Source organism: Clarias gariepinus, chromosome 22 (assembly GCF_024256425.1).
Source record: "Clarias gariepinus isolate MV-2021 ecotype Netherlands chromosome 22, CGAR_prim_01v2, whole genome shotgun sequence".
Classification (NCBI taxonomy): domain Eukaryota; kingdom Metazoa; phylum Chordata; class Actinopteri; order Siluriformes; family Clariidae; genus Clarias; species Clarias gariepinus.
The window spans coordinates 12,935,930-12,948,960 of NC_071121.1; the positions used below are offsets into that span (position 1 = coordinate 12,935,930).

Here is a 13,031-nt window from a genome sequence, read left to right on the forward strand (position 1 = left end):
CGGATAAGACATGCATAAATAAGCCTTGGGTGACCATGATCCTATCACATGTTTAATATAATTGATAATTAATGCTATTCAATTCCCCCCCTAAGCGATGCTGTTAGTGTTGTAAGCAGGTCATTGTATACCACTTATTATTTACACCTGACCAAAATGAGATTTTAAAATACAATTCAACTGTTTTATTATACATACTGCATCACTGAGTAACCTAAAAAGGATGCGCTTTATTACTAATTCCTATTTATAACATTTTCTAATTATTTTAATTGCATAATTTTTTACCATTGCAATTGGAACTGATTAAAACAATTAAACATACCTTTACCGTTTTAAGGAAGAAATAAAACTGTACCTGCATGTCTAACAATGACAATTTTATTTCTTACAATTTTGTTTTAAAAAAAACAATCCTGCAACTAAAATTTCAGGAAGATTGTTATACTTACTAATTAAATCTCTTAAATTACTTACTAATTAAATCTCTCTTTGTAATGTGTTGCTCATAAAAATGCCTTTGTAACTTGTAGATATTGACATGAAATGTTTAATTAAGTGCATTAAAATAAAAATAATTTATATTGCAGTTGGAACTACTGTCAGAGCCATGCTGTTAGAGAAAGGTTATCAAGCCCGTCTGCTCAGATTAAAGAATTTAACAGAAATGTGATGTAATTTGGTATCATTCTGTTTAAAGACCCTAATCTGTATGATGTACTTCCCATTTGGATCCCATTTTGAAACGGAACCATTACTAATCATATCTTCCTTCCTCATTTCTTCTTTTAGTAATGATAAATGTTATACATCACAATACAACAAATGTTGTCTTTTTCTTAGTTTTTTATGCAGAGAAATATAAACCACTACGACAAACACTCCAAATTCCAACACAGAAAAATACAGTCTAAGCTTTTATACACAAGTGTGCACATGACGTTGTACAAATTAAATGCTCTAGCAAAGGCATTGTGTGACACTGCAGGAACCTTGATTGTGGTGGGGAGGACATGTGTGGAGAGGTCAGCATGCGACTGCACAAACATTGTGACTGTTCACAGAGAGCCGCTCCAAAAGAAGGCAAAGCTTCAAAGTGGCAGAGAATGCTGGCCGCACGGGGAGGCCTCTGAGCGCTTCACTCAGAAAGCCTCAGGAGACCAGAGACAGGGTCCACACCTGTCCCTTGCAACAACTGCCGCCCCACACACACATACACAAACACACAAGCGTTTGCTTTATTATTCATATTAGGACCTTTTATTTACTCAGACATGTAAGTAAAGTAAAGTGGCACCCATAGTTTTATGATAAAATGTCTGCACCGAATTTAACAATTTTTTTTTACTTCTTTTCACATTAGAACCCATCCTTAAGCAAGCCTAGAAGTAAAAATCCATCCCCTCTTTTTGTTTTTTTAAATGCCTCTTTTTACCATTTACAGAATTAGAGTTTAATTTAAAGAAAAGGGTAAAACATCAGCAGTCATGATCTGCTCGACCTGGGCCTTCAGAAAAACTCTCATTCTATGTCTAGTCAAATAGTTGTTCTTCTAGCCAATAAATAAATAAATCAATTTAATAAATAAATAAATAAAAATAAATAAATAAATAAATAAATAAATAAATACTAATAATAATAATTTATTAAGAGCCAAACCTAACTCACACACATAGATTATATTTTTGGATAGAATATACTTTACAGTAACATCCATAAAATAAATCAGTAAAAAAAAAAAAACGATTTTATTTGTGTGATGCAGACACAAAAACCTACAGAGCGAAATGTCCTCGTAGTAAAACCCAGTTATGTTGGCCCTGTCCTCAGACTGTAAGCCTCAGAGGTTAACGTCTTCCTGATTCTTAGTGTAAGGCTTCCCTGTGTTGCTATGTCCAGCTGGCACAGGAGCTGCGAAGACAAATGATTTTTTGCTTAGCCCAGGGTGCGGCTTGCAAAACGTGCTCCTTCCACTACTGGGTCCATAGCATAGTGATGTTGCAAGCCTCCAATCCCGCTGTAAGGCTGCTCAAGAATTCTGACAAGTGCTTCGGGGCATGAGGCCAGACACTTGAGCAGCCATCTGTTTCCTGCCTCGCTGTCTCTCTGTTGTAGTTCTACTCCCCTTAGATGGACAACACACACTCCAGGCAGGGCTGCATACCGCTCAACAGCACTCTGCACGGCCTGACAGTTAGCAGCTTGTTTTGAGAATAAGAAAAGTATTTGTGGCTAAACCATGAACATTACTTTGACAAACAGCAAATTAGGCAAACAGATCGATTATTTCCTAATACTAAGGTAAAACAAAGATATAAAGAAAGAAGAGAGCACTGCTAATTATTTTAATAAACAAAATATCTTACTATCTGTGTGTGTAAGATACCATAAATAATCCTTTAAACACATTTTCTTGTACTAAAAATATGGTAAAGAAATTCCAATTACCAACATACTCTATTTATACATTATCAAATGTGATATAAGTCATGAGTCAAATCTGTATATAAAAGAGAGAAATATAGAAATGTTTTATTATGACATGTTAACCAGGATGATCAATACATTAATACCGGTGATTCATCTTTACTGAAGCATCTTCAATATAAATTTCAATCTTTGAAATTGAAATTATACGGCTAGTAAATTAATTTATAAATGTCTTAGAACAATAATCTCTTGAAAGCTTTCTAAAAAACACTGTATTGGTTACATAAATGTTTAAATCCTACTACAATTACCCGTACTTCCGATATATTCTGGACATACAACATATAGAACACCTGTTCTATACACCTGTCAGTCTTTTTTTGTCTTTGTAATATCTCTTTAATAATAATAACTTTCTGGCACCAATTTTGTGGAAGTCTCTTATATGGCTGTGTAAGTCAGGTTTCCACAAACTATATAATGCAGTGTAAATCGGTCTTAAGGAATCAGCAGAACTTTTTTTACTTCCCTGCTTTCTGGGGAACCATGGAAATGTATAATTGTAAATATGTGGCTTTAACACCTTGTTACTAAGTTGTCTATATATAGTAGGTTACAAGAATAAAATATTTTCAAATGCATAGATTGAAACTAATTTATCAGCCTATCACTACCACCACAACCTCTACTACTACTCCCAGTGTTGCTACTCCTAGTGCTGCTACAACTAATCTGCTACTAATAATAATGTTTTATTTGTATATTGCCTCTCCTCAGAACTTAGTTCATGTTGCAAAATTAATTACAGAAATAAACAAGTTGCAATTAAATAAGTATTCAAAAGCTAAATAGAACAAAAATAGGTGGGACATTTATTATCTCACATTTGCTCATCTAATTTTACAATGCTGCAAGGCTATTGAAGATGTTTTTTTTTTTTTCAGCCCTCATTTGAGGTTTAATAATTATACACTGTCCCAAATACATTGGCTTAGTAACACCAGTTAAATAAAAAAAAGTTGTCTATTTTATATATATATTTTTATATAAATAATGCAGCAGGGTCCCTGTGTTAATCCTGAGCCTCCAGGTTACTGAGTGCAGACTGTCTGTGCATGTTCTCCCTATGTCTATATGGGTTTCTGCCAGGTTCTCCAGTTTTTTTAGTGTGCATGGTGTGCTGCGATGAACTGTTGTCATATCAAGTGTGTATTCTAAATTAGTGCCCAGTGTTCCTAGGATATCATTAAGCACAAGAAAACACATACATAAGTCTCCCAGTGATTATTTAACAACTTACTACAGTATGTGGCATAAATTATGTGATCATTTATATATTTCATATTGTAGACTTACAGTTCCATGAAACAGTATTGGCCCCATCTTTTTGTTGTTGTTGTTGTTATTGTTGTTGCATATTTGTCATACGTAATTGATTGAGATTATCAAACAAATTTCAATATTACAAAAAGATAACAAGGGTAATTACAAAACAATCAGGTTTTAAAAGATAATTTCATTTATTAAAGGTAAAAAAGCTTCTAAATCTACCTGGCCCCATGTGAAAAAGTAATTGGCCCCTTTTTGCTTAATTATGAATGAACTGTGATTTTTGAAGTTAAGAAAACACTTCATCTCAAAAAGTAACACAACTGACATATATGGGGTACAAAGCCATTTCTAAGGCTTTTAGTGGCCAGGAGTGGCCAGACTTCCAAAATTACTCCAAAAGCACAATAATAGCTCATTCAGGAGGTCAGAAAGAAGAGCCCAGAACAAAATCTAAAGAACTGAAGGCCTCACTTGTCTTAGTTAAGGTCAGTGTTTATAATTCAGCATTAGGACAGGCTAAAACTGGCTGAAAATGTCATCCATGAAAGCGTTCCAAGGCGAAAGCATTTCCAAAAGGAACTTGTTTTTTTCAAAGGAACTTTGATTTCCAAAGGCTTGTTTCACATTTGCTAAAAAAAATCTTCATTATCCCCAAGACTTTTAATTTAATATTCTGTTGACTGATGAGACAAAAGCTTTTTGGAGGGTTTGCGTCCCGTTTCATCTGGCATATAACTAACATAGCATTACATAAAAGAACATCATACCAGCATTCAATGGTGATGGTAGTGTGATGGACCAGGACGACTAGCCATAATTGATGAAGGAAAATGTCTGACCATTAGTTTGTGACAGCAAGCTCAAGCACACTTGGGTTATGCAGCGGGACAGTGATCCAAAACACACGCAAGTTCACCTTTGAATGGCAAAAAAAAAAAAAAAAAAAACAGAATTAAGGTTTTGAAGTGGCCTAGTCACTCCGGACTTAAGTCAGGACTTAAGTCCGATTGAGATCCTTAAACAGACCATTCATGCTTGAAAGCAGTCCAATGTGGCTAAATTAAAACAATAGGTCAAAATTCCTCCACAGCGATGTGAAGGACTCATTGCCAGTTATCGCCAATGCATACGTGCATACGTGCAGTGGCACAACCAGTTCTTAGGTTTAGGGGAAATTACTACAGATTTGGAGAGCTTTTTTCCCTTAAAAAAAAAATCAAATCATCATTTTGTGCTTATCTCTGGTTATCTTTGTGTAATATTTAAAAAAAATGTTTAATTATCTAAATCATTTAAGTGTGCCAATATGTTTAAATATATTCAGGTCTTATTTTGCATATGGATGCTTATTGATGATCTGCACACACAGACAGACTTTAATGTGTGATTCAGTGTGTGTGTGTTTCGTGTTATGCGTGTGCTTTCCCGCCATTTGCTACTATTAAAACAGTAAAGCATTACATGAAGAACCAGTGGATAAATTAATGAATAAAAACAAAAAGACTGAATGAATAAATTAATGAATGAATGAAGGAAGGAATAATATTCATAGCACTGCATTCTTTGTATCTGTCACTTCAGGTCAAATATGTTGCAGGACTTGTATTTTGAAATGTATCTTAATCTGACCACTGTAGCTGTATCCTTACGGTTACTGGTTACGGTTACGGTCAGTCTGTCACGTTTATAAAGTAACAGTACTTCTTTGATTAGGTAAATGTTATCTGCAGCGTAAAATGTCTGGAAGCAGAATAAGCAGGGAGGATGCCGTGTCGCGACTGGACCACAAACACGCCTGTCACATCCTGCTGCACGCAGAGAGCAAAGCTAAACTCTTTGGCAAAATCCCGATAAAACATATCGTGCTGGTAAGAAGGTTTTTATTTTTTAGTGTGACGCGAAATATAATAAATTCAATAAGATCCGCTGAGGGCAGCAGACATACTGTATGATTCAGATTTGCTTCGTTTTAATCACAACAGAGAAGCACAGAAAATAGGGAACACACTACTATTTTGAAATGCAGTAGTAAGGGTGGCAACAAAAACTTTCTTACTTTCGTTCACCCTGCACGTCATCTTTTAACCGCTAGGTGGTACTATGCGCACTATGCGCTGAGCAACAAAAACGTTTTAATAGTTAGTGCACAGTGTACTTTAGCACCGCCTAGTGGTTAAAAGATGAATCTTTAATATACTGTGTCATAGGAGCTCCTCTAACTTTCAAATAAAATCCAAATATTTAAATGTGTGATTTAAAATAAATGTAAATTTAATCATTATGTTTATAAAATAATATCATTACCTTAATTTAAATAACAATTTGGGGCCATAAAATCATATTGGGGCCATATTATATGCTAGATTTTTCCCAGATAGACTTTATTTCCAGATGTTCTCCATGGGCACCTGGGAAACACCACACTCCATGTTGAGAACTACTGTCATAGTGGATGTTAAAAACAGGTTTATAAAGCTGCATCTAATAAGTCCATTCCTTACAGTGTTTCCAAATCATGCTATTTGTATTATAGGGCACTAAATAATGTACAGTACAAGTTTGGACAGTAGTTTAGATTTATTTTCTATATATCAAAACAATACTGGAGTTTTCAAAACTATAAAATAACATACAAGACATTAGGTAATTAAGTACCAACAACAACAGCAACAGTTCAGTTGTTATTTTAAGACAGGAAGGTCAGCTGGAATAGTTCTTGCCAGAACAGTATTGTCAGGTGCATTTGCAAAACCCATCAAGTACCTAATGAAACTGGCTCTTATGAAGTCCATTCCAGAAAAACAAGAACAAAACGTAGTTTTAAAAGTTCATTTAGTTACAAGCCTCAGAAATCACTAGAGCTGTTATAAAGGCTTCACAGAGCATAAGTAGCAGATGCATCTCAACTGTTCAAAGGAGATTATTGCATATTTTGGATAGCTTTAGCATTATTTTACAATGTAGAAAGAAATAAAAATCTGCATAAATTTGTTAGAAATTGATGTACTGTATACAGAGATTCTCTTACTTTATGCAGATTTAAATGTATTGTCATTTATCAGTAAAAAAAAATCTAATCACTATCATGATGTCTTTATTAAAAGAGATGTCATAACACATCTGTATGTCGCTCTGGACAAAGGCATATGCCAAATGCCATGAGTCTAAACAAAAATAGAAAGTATAAACAAAAATAGAAAGTATAAAATACAACTTTATTATAACTTTATCCATAATCATCTCAATTATGACAAATCACGGCTTAAACTATCTTGCTTTGCATGTAATGAGTCTAATATATTAGTTTCACCTTTTTAATTGCTTTACTGAAATAAATAAACTTGCACGATATTCAAATTTTTTGAGTGTTACCTGTATATTAAGAATTAGGTGGGTAAAGTGGAGTCTGTAGAGTATGCTACATAAAGTTGATGTACACAGTGGACAATGTCCATCTAACGTGCAATTATTCGGCAGTCATTTGGCTTGTGGAAAAACTGCGATACCGTTTGCCTCCAGGCAGGAGTGTGAAATGGCTGTTTCGGGTGGCTGGGCTTTTTGATACCTCTCCAGGCAGTCCTCAGCTCACCACCTGGTGTAAATGTCTCGGAAGGACAAAAGCTCCTCTCTATTGATGCACTGCGCAGTTTGTACTGCTCTCTGCAAGTTATTATGCTTAGGAGTTGTGCAGTTGCCAAACCAACAGTTAATGCTGCTAGTTTAAATGCTCTTAGATAGAAGCTCTTAAGGTTGTAAAGCCTAAGCTTGTAAATACGATGTTGTCCGTTCCTTTTAACAAGTTTGCTGTGCACTGACCACGTGAGATCCTCAGTGATGAGGACACCAAGGAATTTATAGCATCTGACCTTCTGTTCCACAGCTGTGTTTATAGTCAGGGGAGCATGTTGTCTTCTGTTTCCTGTAGTCCCTGATTATTAATCTTTTTATTTTTATTTTTATTTTGTTAGGTGTATAAAGTATAGAAGGTTTATTTGGCTGCAGATTTATTTTATTGTATTGTTGATGTACACCCGGAATAAAGGAAGGCAAAAAAAGTTATTAGATTTTAGAGTCAAGGTAGAAATAGTACAGGATTTATAAAATGAGGATTGAAGAATAATAGACCGACACCTTGTTTTTACCTTCTAAATTCTCTCACGTTTTGACAAAAGAGTTGTTATTATAAACCATTTCCTGAAAGCAGTTGGTTATGTAAATGAACGTAGTCCTATAAAAGGTCAGAATTTGCTATTTTATGTACAAAATATTATACACATCATATTAAATATAGAAATATAAACCTGTATGTATTGTAAAACAAAAATTGTAAGATATTGCAGTTTTGTATTCTATAATAAATTCAGGACTAAAATGTGATCCCTTATCATTATCTCTGTGCTTCTAAACTGCAAACTGTCTCTTAAATCATTATTTCTGCATCATTAAACTCCTTAGACGACTTCATTACACAATCCTCAAAATGACTGCTGGGGTTTGTGCTTTCCTTTTCTGGCAGTTTTGAAAGCAGTCATGAGGTTGTGAAACAAAACTTCAGGCATTAGTCATGGGTTTGTGGGTAGAGAGAATCACGCATTAGGACAGTACTTTAGAATTGGATTTTGGTTTGTGACACAAAATGCATCAAGGATTTGACCTCATTAAAAGCTAGCACTTTTGTCACTTCAGTTATAAAAGAGCTCCTTCTCTGACATCTTCACTATGCATATGGTCATGTACAGTACATTCTGTTCTATTCCGTGGTTAAATCAATTAAGATCACATGATGAAAGAACATTAATGCACAGTTGCTTAAAATATCCACTGCATTAACATGATCATGTACTTTTATGATCTTCTCTTTAATTGATATTACAACCTCTCCTTGTATTGTTGGTGCACCTTAATGTACAGTTATTTAAGTATCCAGTCTAAATCGTCAAGTTGACTTGCAAAATGAAGACCATCCCAGTAAAGCAAGACCAGGACTCACTTTTCTGCTGCAGAGGAGAACTTCGGTTAGAGTTGCCAGCTTCAAAAATCACCAGTTAACATCACCTTAAATTAGAGGTATTATAAAAGCTTTACATAGTATAAGCAGCAGACACATCTCAATATCAACTGTTGAAAGAAGATCATTTGGATGGATTCAACATTGTTTTACAATGTAGAAAGAAATAAAATCCAGGAATGTCCATGGAATTTAAAGCTGTGTCCAAACTTTTGACTGGCAATGTACACAGGGTCTCAATTTACAGTTTTTAGATTGTCCACATGACTGGAAGTCTTTAGAGATCTATCTATCTACTGTATCTACCTATTTATCTATCCATCCACCCATCTGCGTGAATTGAACTACTTCAAATCATAAGCAAGAGCCATGCTAATAAATAAAACTTTAAAGAAGACCAATTATTTACGATTTAATCTTCATTCTTTTGGACAGACGCACAGGTCTCTAATATATGTGTACATGCCAAAATCTGTAAAAATATGTGCATCTCTGTCCCTTTTTTCTTCCTTTAAATTGCGTGCTAATTTCTTACAGTGGAAATGTTCTGCAGCTTCCTGAAAACTTGTACGTGTGTATATGTGTTAAACACATCAGACTGTTTTCTCAATGAGGGACAATTCTAGGCTGGATTTACAAAAAAAACCCTCTAGTTCAGGTGTGGATCATGTAAAGTTATTATTTTAATAGAAGGCTAATGGTGCTTATTGGTATTATCTTTTAGTAGCAGTAAATCGATTGTATTCAGGTATGAGTGTTAGTTTGAGACGATATCATTAATTTGCATTTGCTGAGATATCAAATTAAAAATTGGACTGATATGTTGTTTTAACTTTTAAGTCACTGAACACTGAAGATGTCATTGTGATTTTTTTTAAACATACAAAAAATCTTTTTCTACTGACAAAAAAAATCATATTGTATTGTTTGTTATCATGGTTTGTTATCGTGTCTCAAACATGAATAAGAGTTTCTGCATTCGTATTGACTAGGAAAATGCACATCAGCAAAGGGACATTCAAGCACTGAAATGCTGTGATTGAGAAATTAGTTTGCCAGAATATGTAATCTGAGTCGTATCTTAGCTGGAAAATTAGCAGACACATATTGGACACCTCTTAGACTTGTTTAAAAAGAAGTATATTTGGTAATGAAGAAGAAAATCTAAATGTTTTTCAGATGCAGATGCGTTTCGATGGCTTACTTGGCTTCCCGGGAGGGTAAGTGCTTTTGTGGAAAATATAATATAATCAGTTCAATTAATTGAAGAAACTATTTAGTTCCATCCCTATTTTCACACTGACAAATAACAGGGAGGCATTTATTATTCCTATGTAAGTGAGCATTTTAGCGCTCACTTAGCTAAACAGACAAATGACATATGAACTAAACTGTTCTCAGTTTGATGCAAATTACTCCTGATGCAGTAATGCAACAAATGTCTTCCTGTAAAGTACTTGGGCCATTTCTTGGCATGATATATTCAATATTCCTCAGGTACACATTCAAATATTTTTTTTCAGCCTTATTTTACTTTGTGTAGACTGTCAGCACTGCCATTAGAGCTCGGCTTGCATCACCAAAAAAAAAAGTTTTCAGTTAATACTGTAAAACTGTTGCAGCACAGTGCTGTCGTATTATTGTTGTTCTTCAGCAGTGGTGCAACAGTTCTGGTTCTGGGTTACTGATTAGAAAGCTGCCACTGTTGGGTCCTTGAGCTCCATGTGTGCTAGATAATAGCTCACCCTTTGATCTGACCCCATTTTCCGAGCAAGCTTAGATATATGGAGAAATAAAACAAAACACAACACTACACTGTAATGTAAAGTATACAGTATGCGACAAGGTAAAAAGGCAGTTTTTAGCAAATATGAAATTTTTACTCAACTGTTCAAACTGTGAACTATATTTTTTATTAGGATGAAACAATAAAACTGTATGAACGGTTCTGAAATGGTCTCTGCAGGTTAGTTAAACCCTCAGAAGAGAGTCTGGAGGCAGGGCTGAGCAGAGAGTTACAGGAGGAGATGGGGGCGGCGGTGCCAGTGACCGTGGACGACTATGTGTCTTCTCACCTTGCTGAGTCTCCCCCACGTCTCATCTTGCACTTTTATAGCAAGAAGATTTCAGAGGCTGCGCTGCTAGAGATAGAGAGAGCTGCAGTCTCTAATGCTGTGGATCATGGATTAGAGGTAAATCCATCTGTTTTCATTGAAAGCTGTTTTATTATTATTATTATTATTATTATTATTATTATTATTATTATTTTCTTTCCCTCTAATGAATCTAAAAAAAATATTCATTTAGGTGTTAGGTCTGACCAGAGTACCCCTCTATACCTTGAGAAATGGTGGTGGTCTTCCTTGGTTTCTATCTCACTCATTTATCAGCAACTCACGAGCTCAGTTGCTGGAGGCACTGCAGCGTTTGGACTTGGTGTCGCCTCAGAATCTGGAGGAAGCAGTTAAAAAGGCAGAGGAGATGAGGCACATGGTCAAATCTGATCCGCACTGATGTCATCCTTGTGAACCCACGGTCATCAAAATGAGCAGAACAGCTACACTGTTCCAGAATTCTGCTCGGAACGTACTCGTCTCTGCTTCCTGAATCTTTCTTTTGTCTTATATAACATTTGACATACTAAATGACCAGAATCTGTTCTGATCACACATTTGGTCATGGACCATATAGAATCAGACCTTATTAATCGATACCTATGCTAATTTAAAATGCATAAACTTGTGAACTGTCTGTTTATATGATTTGAACACACATATTTCTTAAATGGAACGAAATAATCTTCAGGTTTTCTTTTGAGAATTTTGATTTTTTTTCAAGGGAATGAGGTTTTGCCTTGATTTAAAGAAGTGCTTATAATTATAACTATCCAGCTCATCTTGACATTTACAATGTAAATGTAACAGGATAAAGTGTAAATGTTGAAATAAATTGGTTGATTAGTGAATACTAGTGTAATTTGTGTAACTGCAAACCAGAAAAGATTGATTTGATGGTTCATTGTTGAAACAAAAATATTGAACTCCATATTAAGAAAAAAAATCAGCCTGGTATTTTAACTAATTTTTTTCCCAGAAGGTATTTATTAAGATAAGTAGGTTGTAACTGTAAAAAAGTTATATAAAAATCATGTAATCATGGGGAGGGGACGACAACGACATAGCTTAGACAAATTTTTCCGCCCTTGTGTGCCTGACTGCAATGTCAGAAGCTGGGAGAAACTTTTTGTGAAGAGTGCCCCAATATATCTGAAATTAGACTGTATTTTTTTGGATAGATTCAAAGCAATGAAACCCCACCTAACATTATTTTTTCATGATTGTACACCCTAAAAGTCACAGGTTAGGGTAAATTATTCAGTCATTCCTAAATTCTGCATTCTATAGAATGGCCACAGTGTTGCACTGTTGTGTTGATGAAAAAGAGGTTTCTTCCACTATTACTATAGTTTACATGCTGACAAGGAATGAACAGTCATTCAACAGTAAATCACAGTCATTTTGGCACTTAATAATCGTAGCAGAATGCTTTCTTTTAAAATGTGGTTAGTAAACGTAAAACAATTCGAGTATATAAGAAAATATACTGTGTTTAAATCTAGTGTATCTTCTCATAGATTGTCAAAGTCCCTCATATACAATAGTAGCCAATAAAATATGATGGTTCCAATCTGGCTTGCAATACACACACCTATTAATGGAGCTGTCTAACACGAACACTGCTGTTCAATATAATTAGGCACCATTGTGCAGCTGGGCCTGAAAACATAATGCAGTTTTCTTCACAATTCAACTGCGACCCATGCTCTTGTTAAAAGCAGTGATTTGAGCATGAGACAGCTTGCCACTCCACAAATCACATTTTTTTTTATACGCACACGCACGCATAACAAGAATTTGGTGCATGGGTAAGAAAAATTGAGTGAATAAAGTTTCACCTTTAGCTGACACATTTGGTAGCCGACAAGCATTAACAAGAATTATAATTCGATATTTTATCAATTTTCTTGGCACAATTGGTCTTTTTTTGGGCTTCTTGATTTTTAAGCATAATCTACAAAGGTATAATAGAGTTGATGCTCCATAACCTTAAATTGACCGTGCTTTATCTATTCTGCCACCAGCTGTGTGTTTGGGATGTGTGTGTGTGTTTCGGCGGTCTTACTGATAATTACTCATGTTGAAGAGTTCTGAGGTGGTCCTCCTTCATTCATTATTATACCCTTTACTTACCTGATACCCTT

General features: G+C 35.0%; 1 protein-coding gene across 1 annotated transcript; it reads left to right on the forward strand.

Annotated features, from left to right (window-relative positions):
• The first annotated feature begins 5,412 nt into the window (after positions 1–5,412).
• zgc:103759 (U8 snoRNA-decapping enzyme) lies at positions 5,413–11,735 on the forward strand. The gene is made up of 4 exons (XM_053483034.1): positions 5,413–5,630; positions 9,950–9,990; positions 10,737–10,962; positions 11,078–11,735. The coding sequence occupies exons 1-4, from the start codon at positions 5,499–5,501 to the stop codon at positions 11,282–11,284; spliced, it is 606 nt and encodes a 201-aa protein (XP_053339009.1). The 5' UTR covers positions 5,413–5,498; the 3' UTR covers positions 11,285–11,735.
• Positions 11,736–13,031: the final 1,296 nt, after the last annotated feature.